This window comes from Echeneis naucrates, chromosome 13 (genome assembly GCF_900963305.1).
Source record: "Echeneis naucrates chromosome 13, fEcheNa1.1, whole genome shotgun sequence".
NCBI classification, from domain to species: Eukaryota; Metazoa; Chordata; class Actinopteri; order Carangiformes; family Echeneidae; genus Echeneis; species Echeneis naucrates.
In genome coordinates this window covers 22,938,799-22,950,995 of record NC_042523.1, presented here as the reverse complement: position 1 = coordinate 22,950,995, position 12,197 = coordinate 22,938,799, and the positions used below count along the sequence as shown (strand labels likewise).

Sequence of the window (12,197 nt, the reverse complement as noted above, 5' to 3'; positions counted from 1 at the left end):
TTCAGTGTCGTCAACACAAACACTCACACTGCCCTGTTGAGCCTATATATTTATTTTAAAACCTTTTTATGAAGTGGTTCTTCAATAGATGGTGCATAAAAAGGAGACCTGGCAGCAAAAATAAGCCAGATTGTATTGGCAGTCTATGGGAAAATGGCCCTACTTCTCACTTGATTGATCAGCTCTGTTAACATTTTACTAACTTAAAAAAACAAAAGAAGAAAAAGTGTCTCTCGGCTCTCTGAGGAAAAGCAGCTCGGGGGTGGCGAGCTGTTTTGTTCCCAACAGGAACGCCGTCAACACTTTGCCGAAGTCATCAGGTCTCAGTCCGCTGGGAGCTGTTTTAGAGTAATGCTGCTTCTGGCTCCAGCTTCTCTCTGCCTGCTGCTGCAAGTTGGGGAAAAACAGAAAAACCTTGAGGGGTGAAAAAGAAGAAATGAGGGAATGTTAGTTGTTCTCCTGGAGGTGTAATACGCCCGTGAAGGAAATCAAATGCAATTATGAAAGTCTACACTTCCTGGGAAGTAAAGTTTAAATAACCAAACTGAAGCAGCGACTTGATGCAATAAAAGCAGATTTTTTTTTCTTCCCCACATCAAGCTGCATTTGGAGGTTTGTTGAATTTGGATTTGTTCTCATCAACCGGGGCGAAGATGTATAAATGAGCATGTTGTTGCACCTTTGCTGGTCGTAATGTGTTCAGGTTGTCACATCAACATTTGGGATTAGTGGCGTCTGTTCTCACAGCTTTCTTTATTTTATTTTATTTTCACTTTCCGCTGATCCTCCACGTCTCTTTCAGTAATCATTTCCTGTTTCTTGTTCTATCGTTTCTCTCGTTTTTTTTTTTTTTTTTTACTCTCACCACTAACATCTTTCCCTCCCTCTTCCATTTTCCTCCCCATCCTTCCTTACCGCTCCGCTCTCTTCGCTTCCTCCTCTGTCTGCAATCCATCACCGCCTCCTCCACCCACTCATCGCCACTGGGCATAATCTGAAGTGTGTGTGTCTGTGTGCATGTGTGTGTTGTCGTATCCCTCTCTCTTTCTCTTCATCCATCTAAGCCCTGAGTTATTACTCTGTAATTATTAGTGAGCCCAGAGCTGATCCACAACAGTCACACGTGGAATTTTTTTCCTTGTGCTTTGCAGATCATGCAGAAAAGTTAGTGTCTTCATATAAAAAAAAAAAAAATCCAGTTTTTTGTTATTATAATGATCCCTGTCTATAAATGCACTATTTGACTCATGCCACTTATTTTTGATTGGTGGCAGAAATATGAACGTTTACCTTAAAAGCAGTGAACACAAAGCCACAGCGTGACCTTCCTAACTTTTTGCTGTACACATTTCTAATATTCACAATTATAAAATCCATTTTGCAAATGGTTTGATTTAACTCTAACTTTTTTCATCTAATCAAACCCCTTAAATATTTGATAGTTCAGCATGAAACAGTCAGATATTAGTTAGCATAGCTCTGCCCAGCAAGCGTTTTTAATGCTCACATAGCATCAATACGACAAATCTTTTATTTTCACCTCTTTGAGTGTGTCAAAGAACACCCAGACAAAACAAAAGCAGCTTTGACATTTCCGAAGGTGGATTGAGAACGTTACAGCTAGCTGGCTCTAATGTTAATGGCATTTAAAGTGTGTTTGAATGTTTCCAGCTGACCTGTGTTTGAGGGTTAGGGTTCGGTCTCGGTGGTGACGTGTTAGCATCCTTACTGGCAGGTGTTAGAAGAATGAGAGGATTAACATTGTGTGTGTGCTGCAGCTTCATAAGTACAAATGTAATTTAAATGCAAATTAAAACTTGGTGTTTTGAATGCTTTAAACTGCATGTTTCACTCGTACAGGAGAAAATTTAAGACAAATTGACATTCATCTTGAACGCCACTGTTTAAGATTTAATTAGTCATAAAGGTATTATAAATAGTTTATAACACACTGTAATGCGGTCGCACATAGTTATAAATGCTATCACTAAGATGTTGTGTAACTCGGCTATCTTGAGGTTCCCACCTAAAGCGTATTTCATGGTAAGGTTGAATATTGTGCTTCAGATGTCTTTATCTTCGGAGCCTCCAGTGACCGGTTTCACCAGGTTGGTTATTTCTCTCGGGGTTCGGTGTAGCAAACATCCATTTCCAAGAATAAATATTCAGCAGCCTTCATCCGTTAATACAACATCAGTGTGTGTTGACTCTCCTCTGTGCGACGATACCGAGTGCTAAATCATTCATTACCTCGACTTATTATAAAGTGCCTGTCTTTTATTTCCTTTTTATATGCCTTCTTCGACATCTTATTTTCTCCCTCCTTATCTCTGACTTTCCCCTCTCCCTTTCATCACAACTCTGCCAACTCTTATCCCTTCCTGTCGTCTCCCGTCACTCCCTCCTCTCTCTCCTCTCTCCGCTGCGTGTTGTGGTGTTGCTGAGTGTGCACAGGACCCGCATCAATCACAAACTAATAATTTTGTGTAGAAAAATGGATGGGAAAAGAGTTCTTTTTTTTTTTTTCTTCTTCTTCTTCTTCTTCTTATGTTGAAGGAAATGAAACTTTTTTCTTTTTTTTTTTTTTTTTAAATGAAGGATGGTTTTGTGCATCAGAGGAAACTGTGTATTCATGAAACTTCTACACACACATGCACACACACGTTGTGTTTTAACTATGTTATGTGGTCTATTTGTCCTGCAGGGTCAGGGTACCCGTATGTTCTGCAAGCCCCAGCCCAGGACTTTATTTCTGGTAAACAAACAGCCAAACAAATACCCCCCCTCCCCCTCGCTGACACGCCCGGGCTGCTCCAGCTAATACAGCTGCCGTACTACACCATCATTAATCATTCATAAGTGGTCATAAAGTGTTGCTCCAACTTTGTCAAGTGCTTGTGACCCCCCCACCGTACTGATGCTTTTCAACATATTAATGCAGCCATCAGTTAAAAAAAATAAATAATAATAATCTGTCTCTTCTGACTCTAACTATATGTGTGTGTCTCTGCGTATGAAAATAACCTGCAAGATCCTGCAAAGACGCACCCAGAAACACACACACACACACACACACACACACACATTCACCTCATGGCTTCATATTAATCAGCAGCCGACATGAGAAATATCTGTGTGTGCAGATTGTGTTTCTGTGCCAACAAAGACTAACTCGTGCAGCCCAGCCTTATTACAGCCAGCCTCGGGCCCCAATGGAAAGTAATAAAGAGCTCTGAACATCTTAGTTTAGGTGTGTGTGTGTGTGTGTGTGTGTGTGTGAGACAGAGATAGGGGAGATGAATGGTTCTGATTAGCTGCAGACAAGCATAATGATCAGTGCCTCCTTTCTTACTGCTGCTTAACAACAAATGTACCACACACAGACATACACACGCTTATGTATTTTTTTTTTTTTTATCAGCTGTCTGCACAATGTGTGTATGTTTTTTTTTGCGTATGTGTGGTACTTGCTGTGCAACTTTTTTCCTGTTAAGATTGATGATATGTTTGCTTCATTTCTCTGCTTTTATATGCCTGAATACATTCACATACTGCTAGCATGCATGGTCCATACACATACATAATGCGTGTGTGTGTGTGTGTGTGTGTGCCTGACAATATTTGTGTGTTGCTGAGATGTTAATAGCAGAGGCATGTGCAGTGCAAATCGGTTACACCAGGGTGTAAAGGTGTAAATCAGCACACTTGTGTATCTGCAGAAGACTGCAGAGCGGAAGTGCTGAGTCGGCAGCAGCAGAGACGGGTGGTTAGGGTGAGGCGGGGGGGCAGTGATGCGAGTAGGAGAAATGAACGGGGGGGCAGAGCGGAAATGGAAGGATGATTGAAAACAGAGCGAAAACTTGGCATCAGAGGGGGAGAAAGCACTGAGAGGGGGAGGGAGGGAGGGGGGAGGCAGGAGGGGGAGGGCAGAGGTCTGGAGAATGGATGGATAAAATGAACGGAGATGGCATCAGAGAGGAAGAGGGGTGGAAAATGAGCAGCAGGTCCCTTTTTGGCTTTTGGTTCACCAGGCCTTCATCCAGGAAATGAAACAACCCCCCCCGCACACACACACACACACACACACAAAGGAGAGAGAAAATGTTTCCCCCGATGCAATTAATTCACACACACAAACTTACTCACCCACACTTAAGTTGATGGACTGTTATTGTCTTCATCAGTGCCGCCATCTGCTTGTCTTGGTTGTGTGTTTGTGTGTGTGTCCGCAGTGAGTGTTGTCTCTGGAGAAATCACGCTGCTGCTTTCTCAATCACATCGCCCCGGCCTCCATGTGGATGCCGAGCTAATTTAGTTCATCGCCGTCGTCATCGCCGGCGTTCGACTGCTGCTTCAGTGAGGTTCATAAAACCGAACTGACCGCGGAGTTTGGAGTTCGTTGATGAAGTCTGAGGGAAGACTGGCTGGAAGGAAGGAGGCATTAAAGTATCTCTCAACAGAATCCAACCCAGAACTCAGATCTGAGTGTTAGATGTTCACCGAAGAACGTTTGATTCTTGGAAACAGCGACGCAGAATTTCTCACAAATCTAGTCGAAGATATTTGATGGAAAAACCTCTGAGCGGAGATTTTGGGCTTTTTAGTTTGACTGTCTTAAGAAATATTAAAGATATATCACACACTCTTCAGAGGAGACTAAAGAGGGCCGGCAAGGCTGTTTTTGCATAATAGCTTGCTGTGTGTGTGTGTGTGTACACAGATACTCCATTAGACCTCATTAAGCAGACATTGTACTGCAGCCATGAGAGAGGTGTCACAACCGTCGTTACTCAACGAGCAAACGGAGTGATTGAATGCGAGTGGAGGCGCTTTGCCTGCCTGCGCGGGAGCACTGTTACAGCACATTTACATAAACATCACCTCCTTTTACATCCCATTAGCATAGAGAAAACACGAAAATGAAGGGAAAGAGCGGAGGAGGGATGGATGGAGAGGCGGATTAATGAATGGATGGATAGGGAGAGCGAGCAGGAGACGTTCACAGATGCTTTGTTGGTTTTTATTACTCCGCCTGTTTCTCTTTAGGCTGAAGGGGCCAATTTGTCCAGTTAAGTTTTTGCTGTTTTCCAGTTTCGCTCATTTCCTTCCACTTCTGTTACCGTTTTTGCACACTTTGACTTAAATTACATGAGAACGGTGCAAATGTGCACGTTGATAAACTTCATCCAGCAAATTTGTCAATAAAATGCCTCATCAGGACCAGATGATTCCCTCTTCCATCAAAATGAATAAACACGTGTAAACTAATAAAAGCCAACTCGTCCTTTTCCAAAGCACCTGGTCTGCAGCTGAATTGACTGCAGACAAAAGCCAGATGATTGCAGGTATTTTTGACCAATGAGAAAGCGGCTTCAGTGACAGCCAATCAGCACGCAGCAAGTGTGGCTCAAGCTCTAATGATGCTTCTGATTGGCTGTTTATAAACACGTTTGAGTGTTCGAGCTTCAGAACAAAACATTTCCCTTTTTTTTTTTTTTTTTTTTTTTGTTTCAATGGATTTTTATTTAATCGGCATCAGAAAAGGTTGAATCAATCAGGCCAGTGACATCAGTATCCTGTAAAGTTGTGTCTCTTTATCAGAATTGTAATGAAGTTCGGCCGAAGCTGTTGGTTTATTCCACCTTTACTACATGAAAACTTAAGGAGGCTTTAAAATTATGGAGTCAAAGTAACTGCAGGAACGCTTACAGACTGTGATCCTCTGCTGTACGTGCTGGATGTTCATCTTTCAGAGTTTCTGGTGAAAAAGCAGAAAAGCTGAATGATCAGTTTCTAATCTAATGAAGCTGTAGCTCTTTTTTTTTTTTTTTTTTTGCATTGGAGCTCCATAATGAATGTGTGGGTACAAGCACACACGACGGGGACGGGCCTCTTTGGCATGACTGTGCAGAACTGAGGCAGTAATGGTGCGTTCTTTCACCCTTTATGGCCGTCTACATACATAGCTGCCCCCTCACATAACAGATGAGGGGCTGATTTGAATAATTGGGTTTTATGTCGGAGGAGCGACGAGGAATCTGCAGCGGTGGTGAATTTCTTCCAAGGTGTGTGTGTGTGTGTGTTTCAACCCGCTGCCTTCATTTTCAGCATAATCACAGTAGAGTTATATAATAATTTCATAATTTAAGTTTTCTGGTAGTATTCCTTTAGATTTTTTTTGTGTGCGTGTCATTGACCCCTGAGATAATAATGAAGAAGAAGATGATGATGATGATGATGATGATGCACTTTGACTGACACACTTCCGTCCACTTTGCAGAGCCCAGCAGCAGTCCGGAGTCTGTTTTCCAACTGTTATTTTCATATACAGTAAAGTTGTGAGTCTGCATTCCCCCGACTTCCTGTCGTTATTACGGCGCCAACTGGAGGTCACCCATCAGTCATCTTCCTCTTCATCTTCAATTTCTTCTTTTTTGCCACAAATATGAAGTGATAAGAATTTAAAGGTCAAAGAAGCGCAGTTTCGGTTGTAACTCATGTTTCATGAGGAAATTTCACACTGAAACTGTCTGTTAAGAAGATATGACAACAGTTTATATCCAAATGGTCAAAGGTTCAACTTCACTGCGACCAAAACACATATTAAGATTTTTATCATTTAGATTTTTCAGTGCCGTAACAGGAAAGAGAGCTTTTGGTCACATTGTCCGGTTTTCAGGAGGAAGTGAAAAGAGTACAACACTTCATTTACTAGAATTTCTCTTTGGATTGTGATTCGAAGTAAAAACTAAATTTTAGTTTCCTTGTATGCGCGCCTGCGCACGCACACACACTCACACACACACACGCAGGCTGAGGAGTTTGAAGCGCTGCGTATCCACGGCAACCTAAATGAGTCTGAGCAGGTATGTTGGCATCACGTCTCTCACTGAACGGAGAGCGAGCAAGAAAGAAAAGAATAGTTAGAAAGAGAGAGCGAGAGAGGGAGGGGTGATAAGGCCGGAGAGAAGGAAGGAGGGGATGAAACGAAACTGAGTCAGAGGTTGGATGTGATTAGTGGGAAGCTGAGAAAGAAGAAAAGTGGAGGGAGGCAGTGAAGGATGATGGGATCATCGGGGGGGGGGGCAGAGAGGGTGAGTCAGAAGGCAATGAGAGTGATTGGGAACTAGCATGCTGCTTATTGCATGCCAGAAAGAATAAAGTCAGCAAGCAGTCTGAGAGTGTGTGTGTGTGTGTGTGTGTGTGTGTGTGTGTGTGTGTGTGGGTGTGGGTGTGGGTGTGGGTGTGTGTGTGTGTGTGTGCGTATTGCAGGAAAAGCTATTAAGCAATACCAGCACAGACAGCGCTAACTAAATTACATCTCCAAAAAGACAAGATTACACTTGGTACACACACACACACACACACACACACACACACACACACACACACACACTATCACCCATTTACATTGACTAGTGTCTAGATGACAGAAGGGGTCCAAGAACACAGACGGCCCGTGGGTGAGATGACGCACAAGCACACACACACATGCTCAAATACATGAATCTAAATATAAACATGTATGAAGCCTCGTTCTCAGAATTGCCACATTACCTTCTGTGGAGTGATGGAAAGCTGCATCACTTTGTGTGTGTGTGTGTGTTAATTGGAGAATCTGTGTGTTGTGTGTTTATCTGGTTTTCTTTCCATCATTCCCATCCTGCTCTCTCTCTCTCTCCGTCTGTCAGTCAAACGGAGGCGTCAGTCGCCGTACATCAATCAAAGTTATCGATTTATTCAAAAATAATGCTTTATTGTTATTTAACAATATTTTGGTCCGTACTATACCTTTATTTGACAACGACAGTGGAAATGGGATCGACACGTTGGGATTCAAAGAGGTGACCTGAAAACAATAACTCAAATCTGACTTGTAGCATCAATTCTGAGGGGAAACTGGCAGACACGATTGTATGTGTGTGTAAGTGTGTGTCGTTGGCGTCATTAGTACGAGTGCCAACTCCCCGTGGAGGAGAAAAGGGAAACAAGAACAGACCTGGGAGATGATTGGGGGGTTGAGCGTGTGTGTGTCATGACGAGGAGCATCAAACTATCTAACTTTAAGAATAATTAACTTTGTCCCGGCAGTTAGTCTTAATTAGTGACTGTGTGCGCACGTAGCACAACAAGACTCGTACATCTGAGTCTTCCTGTTGCCTTCAGGTGAGTACAGCAGATCTCACTGTGACTGAGTTCTGTGGACTTGTGTGTGTGTGTGTGTGTGTTTTGTTTTGTAGCGCCTCCACTGGTCATGCATTTAATCTAGTTTAGGTGGTGTAGATCAGTGTAGTCCCGTTTGTCCTCTGATTGTTTATTATCTTAACACAACAGTGTCTCTTTCTGCCATAACAGTGTTTTGTTGTTGAGGTTCGTGTTAGTTTTGTTGGCTTTGACATCAGTCAGCTGACTTTCCATCCAAACTTTAACTCATCAATCGGTGACACTCAACTCTGTCAACACAACAAACTCTGAAATTAACAGCGACTATCCGTCATTAGCGGAAAAAAGGTTGTCGAGTTCACGACAAATGTATTTCCTCTCTCTTCACCTTGTGCTTATTTTCCTCTCTAATTAGTATCAACATGTTCCTCTCCAGATAATTATTACAAAAATTGCTGAGTTGTAAAACCAAATTACCCAAATTACCTTCCCCTGGGTGAAATTATAAACCCACCATTTAAAAAACAAAAGAGTATTTAGGATTGAATGGATTACAGCTGGCATGTTTACAGTCTGGGATGGAAATGCAGCTACTGGTCAGTGTTGCTAAGACATCCTGTGTATTTTCCTAAACCTCAGTTCCTGTGTGTGTTTGTGTTTGTGGCCCTAACGTGATGTTGTCGTCCTGCCATCCCTGTAGTCTGCACGGTTCGCTGTCAGAAGTTCCTGATCTCGCGGGTCGGGGAGGACTGGATCTTCCTCATCCTGCTGGGACTCCTCATGGCCCTGGTCAGCTGGGTGGTGGACTTCTGCATCGCCATCTGCCTGCAAGGTGAGGCCTGGAGGAGGGGAGGGAGGAGGGGGGGGGGGGGGATACAGGCTGAAGAGGGCACTTATCATATGAGAAAGAGGAAGCGGAGTGAGACGAGGGGAATACCTTTGTAGGTTTCTGGATTGCATGAGGTCTTCTCTCCCACTTGTACCTGCCTGCAGGTCTGGTTTTGTTCAAATCAAAGGTTGTAAATGAATGAAGAAGGTCGCAGCCCTCGTTGGTTTATTTTACTGAGCGGGAGAAAAATAAGAACCTTTCCAGTTTTACAGAGGAATCGCCATAGCCTTGAACACAACTGGGGGTATTTTTAAATAAACACAGAGAATCAGTGAGGACCGAACCCTGCCGACGGCTGACAAAGCCTGGCTGCTGGCTGAAAGGGTTCTCAAAGGTGAGAAAGAATTTGAATGATCGTGGCTGAAAAAGGGCAGAGAAAAGGATCGGAAGAGTTCCAGAAGTGAAGATGACAGTGTCAGTCATTCACAGATCCAGGAAGAAGAGGAAGGTGGACCTGAAACCTGGCCTGTGTGTGTGTGTGTGTGTGTGTGTGTGTGTGTGTGTGTGTGTGTGTGTGTGTGTGTGTGTGTGCGTGTGTGTGTGTGTGTGTGTGTTATGCTGTCAAGGAGAAACCAATCCGGTCTTATGAAAACGTTTTGGATGTGTTTGTGAGGTTTTCTCAGATCTAGATCTGCATTGTAACTTTAGATAAAGTCCCCGAAGGCACCTCATAGTAGTTCACGTTACATGAACGTGTGTGTGTGTGTGTCCCCACAGCACAGAAGTGGATGTACGGCGGTCTGGACAGTAATGTGTTCCTTCAGTATCTGGCGTGGGTCACGTACCCCGTGGTCCTCATCACCTTCTCCGCCGGCTTCACCCAGATCCTCGCCCCGCAGGCTGTCGGTACGACGCACACACGCACAACATTATCTTTGAAGGGGAAATCTTGTTGGTTGAAGACGAGCCCGTTGACGCTCGGCGGTTTCCCTCCTGCAGGTTCAGGGATTCCAGAGATGAAGACCATTTTGAGGGGAGTGGTGCTGAAGGAATATCTCACCTTCAAAACCTTCGTGGCCAAAGTCATCGGCCTCACCTGCGCTCTGGGCAGCGGGATGCCGCTGGGCAAGGAGGTAACACAAACCAGACAGCTCTCGTTTGATGACGACATTTTGAATTTACAAGTGGCTCATAAATTCTTTTATCTCATTTACTCGGACCAAACCACAGAAAAGCCAACACAGTGTGTGTTAGCCGTGCTCGACTGAATGGAGAGATGTACAATGTGTAACACAACCAGACACACACACAGCCCACAGTCAGGACCATTTGTGACTCATAAAAAGGAGTCAACACGCAGAATGCTAAAAAGATTGCTGAATGTCTCATTATCGCTGACACAATTCAATTTTCTTGCTGCTTATTTTCTCAGTGTCAGGAAAATGTCGTGCCGAGTGTTGACCCACATTCAGCAGCTACGATCTGTTTGGAAACACACTTTGAATGGAGGTCACTTCACAGCGTCTTTGTTTGTGATGAAATACAGAGTCAGTCACAAAGCTCGGCTTACACAACGAGAAAAAAATAAAAACTAAAGCTTCACTCTAAGAAAAGAAAACCGGCCGTCTGCAGCTTCCTTTCAAATCGTTATCAGTCACCAGAAATACATTTAGCTCAAAGTCTCTGGACTTCAACTCTGTAGATGTGCAGCTAACATCGTGTTCTCCCCAATGGAACCGGCGGTGAGCCAAAAGTAACGATTTCTGTTTCAGTTGCTGTTTTAATGGATTCAAGAGAAGATATGAGTCTTAAATATTTTTTATTTGTGGCGTGAAAAGACCCAAAATGACATTTTGCCATTTTGGAATCGTTACAGAAATATCAGCCAGAAAAGATCCTGTCCTTTACTGGCTCTGTGTTTAGGTCCAGTCTGATAGATGAAAACGTGAAAAAAATAAATGGGTGTGGAAAACTTGACACGCTCTGTTGAGACGGAGCAGAGTCTTCTGCCGTTAGTTTGTCCCGCGCCGAAAGCTGCCTGGAAAAAGAAAATAGATTTAAAAAGTTCGACATAGTTCCAGTGTGCACGGAGGGAACGTGTGTGTGTGTGTGTCAGGGATCAGGTGGGGAATAGTGAGTGTAAAATCTGGAGAAGGGAACAACGGAGCAGGACGGAAGCCCACTTGGGACATTTTCGAAACCCGACGGGAGGAGGATGAGACGCAGGAATCCTCAAAGTAACCGTGCAGATGTTGTTTACGTCCCGTACGCACACCTACACACTTGTTTGTGTGTAAAGTGTCAATTAGATTTTTCTTTTTCAGTCCAAAGCCTGAAGACACACACAGACACACACACACTGGCCTTTTTTGGCGTCTCAGCCTGGATTAAGATGCGGCCTCTTCCTTCCTTCATCTTTCTGATGTGGCCGCTTTTAATCCTTTTAGCTCCACTTTGAATGTTAATATTCATCCCAGACTTTGTTGTTGTTGACGTGTTTCTATGTAGATGATGATGTCACATGAACCTGAATCTTTTTCTCTCTCTCTCTCTCTCTCTCTTCCTGTCAGGGTCCGTTTGTTCACATCGCCAGTTTGTGTGCTGCTCTTCTCAGCAAGTTCATGTCTCTGTTTGGGGGAATTTATGAGGTGAATACCGTTTGTTGTTTTCACTCACTCCACGCACCAAATTCTTTAACCTCAGCTTCTTTTCCTCTTCCATTGCCTTGAAATCCTGTTTTGTCCAGTTGTTAAAATAAGTTCACCCTGGGCTTTGCCTGTCAGGTTGTCTTCAGACTGCGCCGTGTTGTTGGGGATCGAATGTTTTTATCAACAGCTGACTTTCTCCCCAAAAAATTTGCCGTCACTCAGATGAGACGGTAAAAATACAACATTAACCAACGTGCAGCAGCAGCTACCAGCAGCTACCGTTTTGTTTTTAACAAAACAGGTTAATTTGTTTTTAATCCGACAAAGCTGCTTTAATGACATCACCATGTGCCAAACCTCCCGTGACTTCCTGTAACGTCACAATAAAAGTTCTCTCTTCCTGCGTTACATAAGAGCTAAACTACATTCTTGTTGCGTCTTGATGTTTGTTCTTGTGTCTCTTTAGCGTCTTCTTCTCAGGTATTTCTTCAAAATTTGATTTTTTTGTTGAGACTACCCGCTTAAGTAAAGATTTGTCAGCACATCCAATATCCAAA

The 12,197-nt window shown here is 43.5% G+C and overlaps 1 protein-coding gene across 2 annotated transcripts in view; it reads left to right on the top strand.

Moving 5' to 3' along the window:
* Window positions 1-12,197, top strand: part of LOC115052943 (chloride channel protein 2) — a 94,188-nt gene that overhangs the window by 37,776 nt on the left and 44,215 nt on the right. For both annotated transcript variants that reach the window (XM_029517439.1, XM_029517438.1), the window contains exons 3-6: window positions 8,864-8,995; window positions 9,770-9,898; window positions 9,992-10,125; window positions 11,563-11,640. In XM_029517439.1, the coding sequence (XP_029373299.1) occupies window positions 8,864-8,995; window positions 9,770-9,898; window positions 9,992-10,125; window positions 11,563-11,640 (473 nt within the window). The remainder of the gene's footprint in view (window positions 1-8,863; window positions 8,996-9,769; window positions 9,899-9,991; window positions 10,126-11,562; window positions 11,641-12,197) is intronic.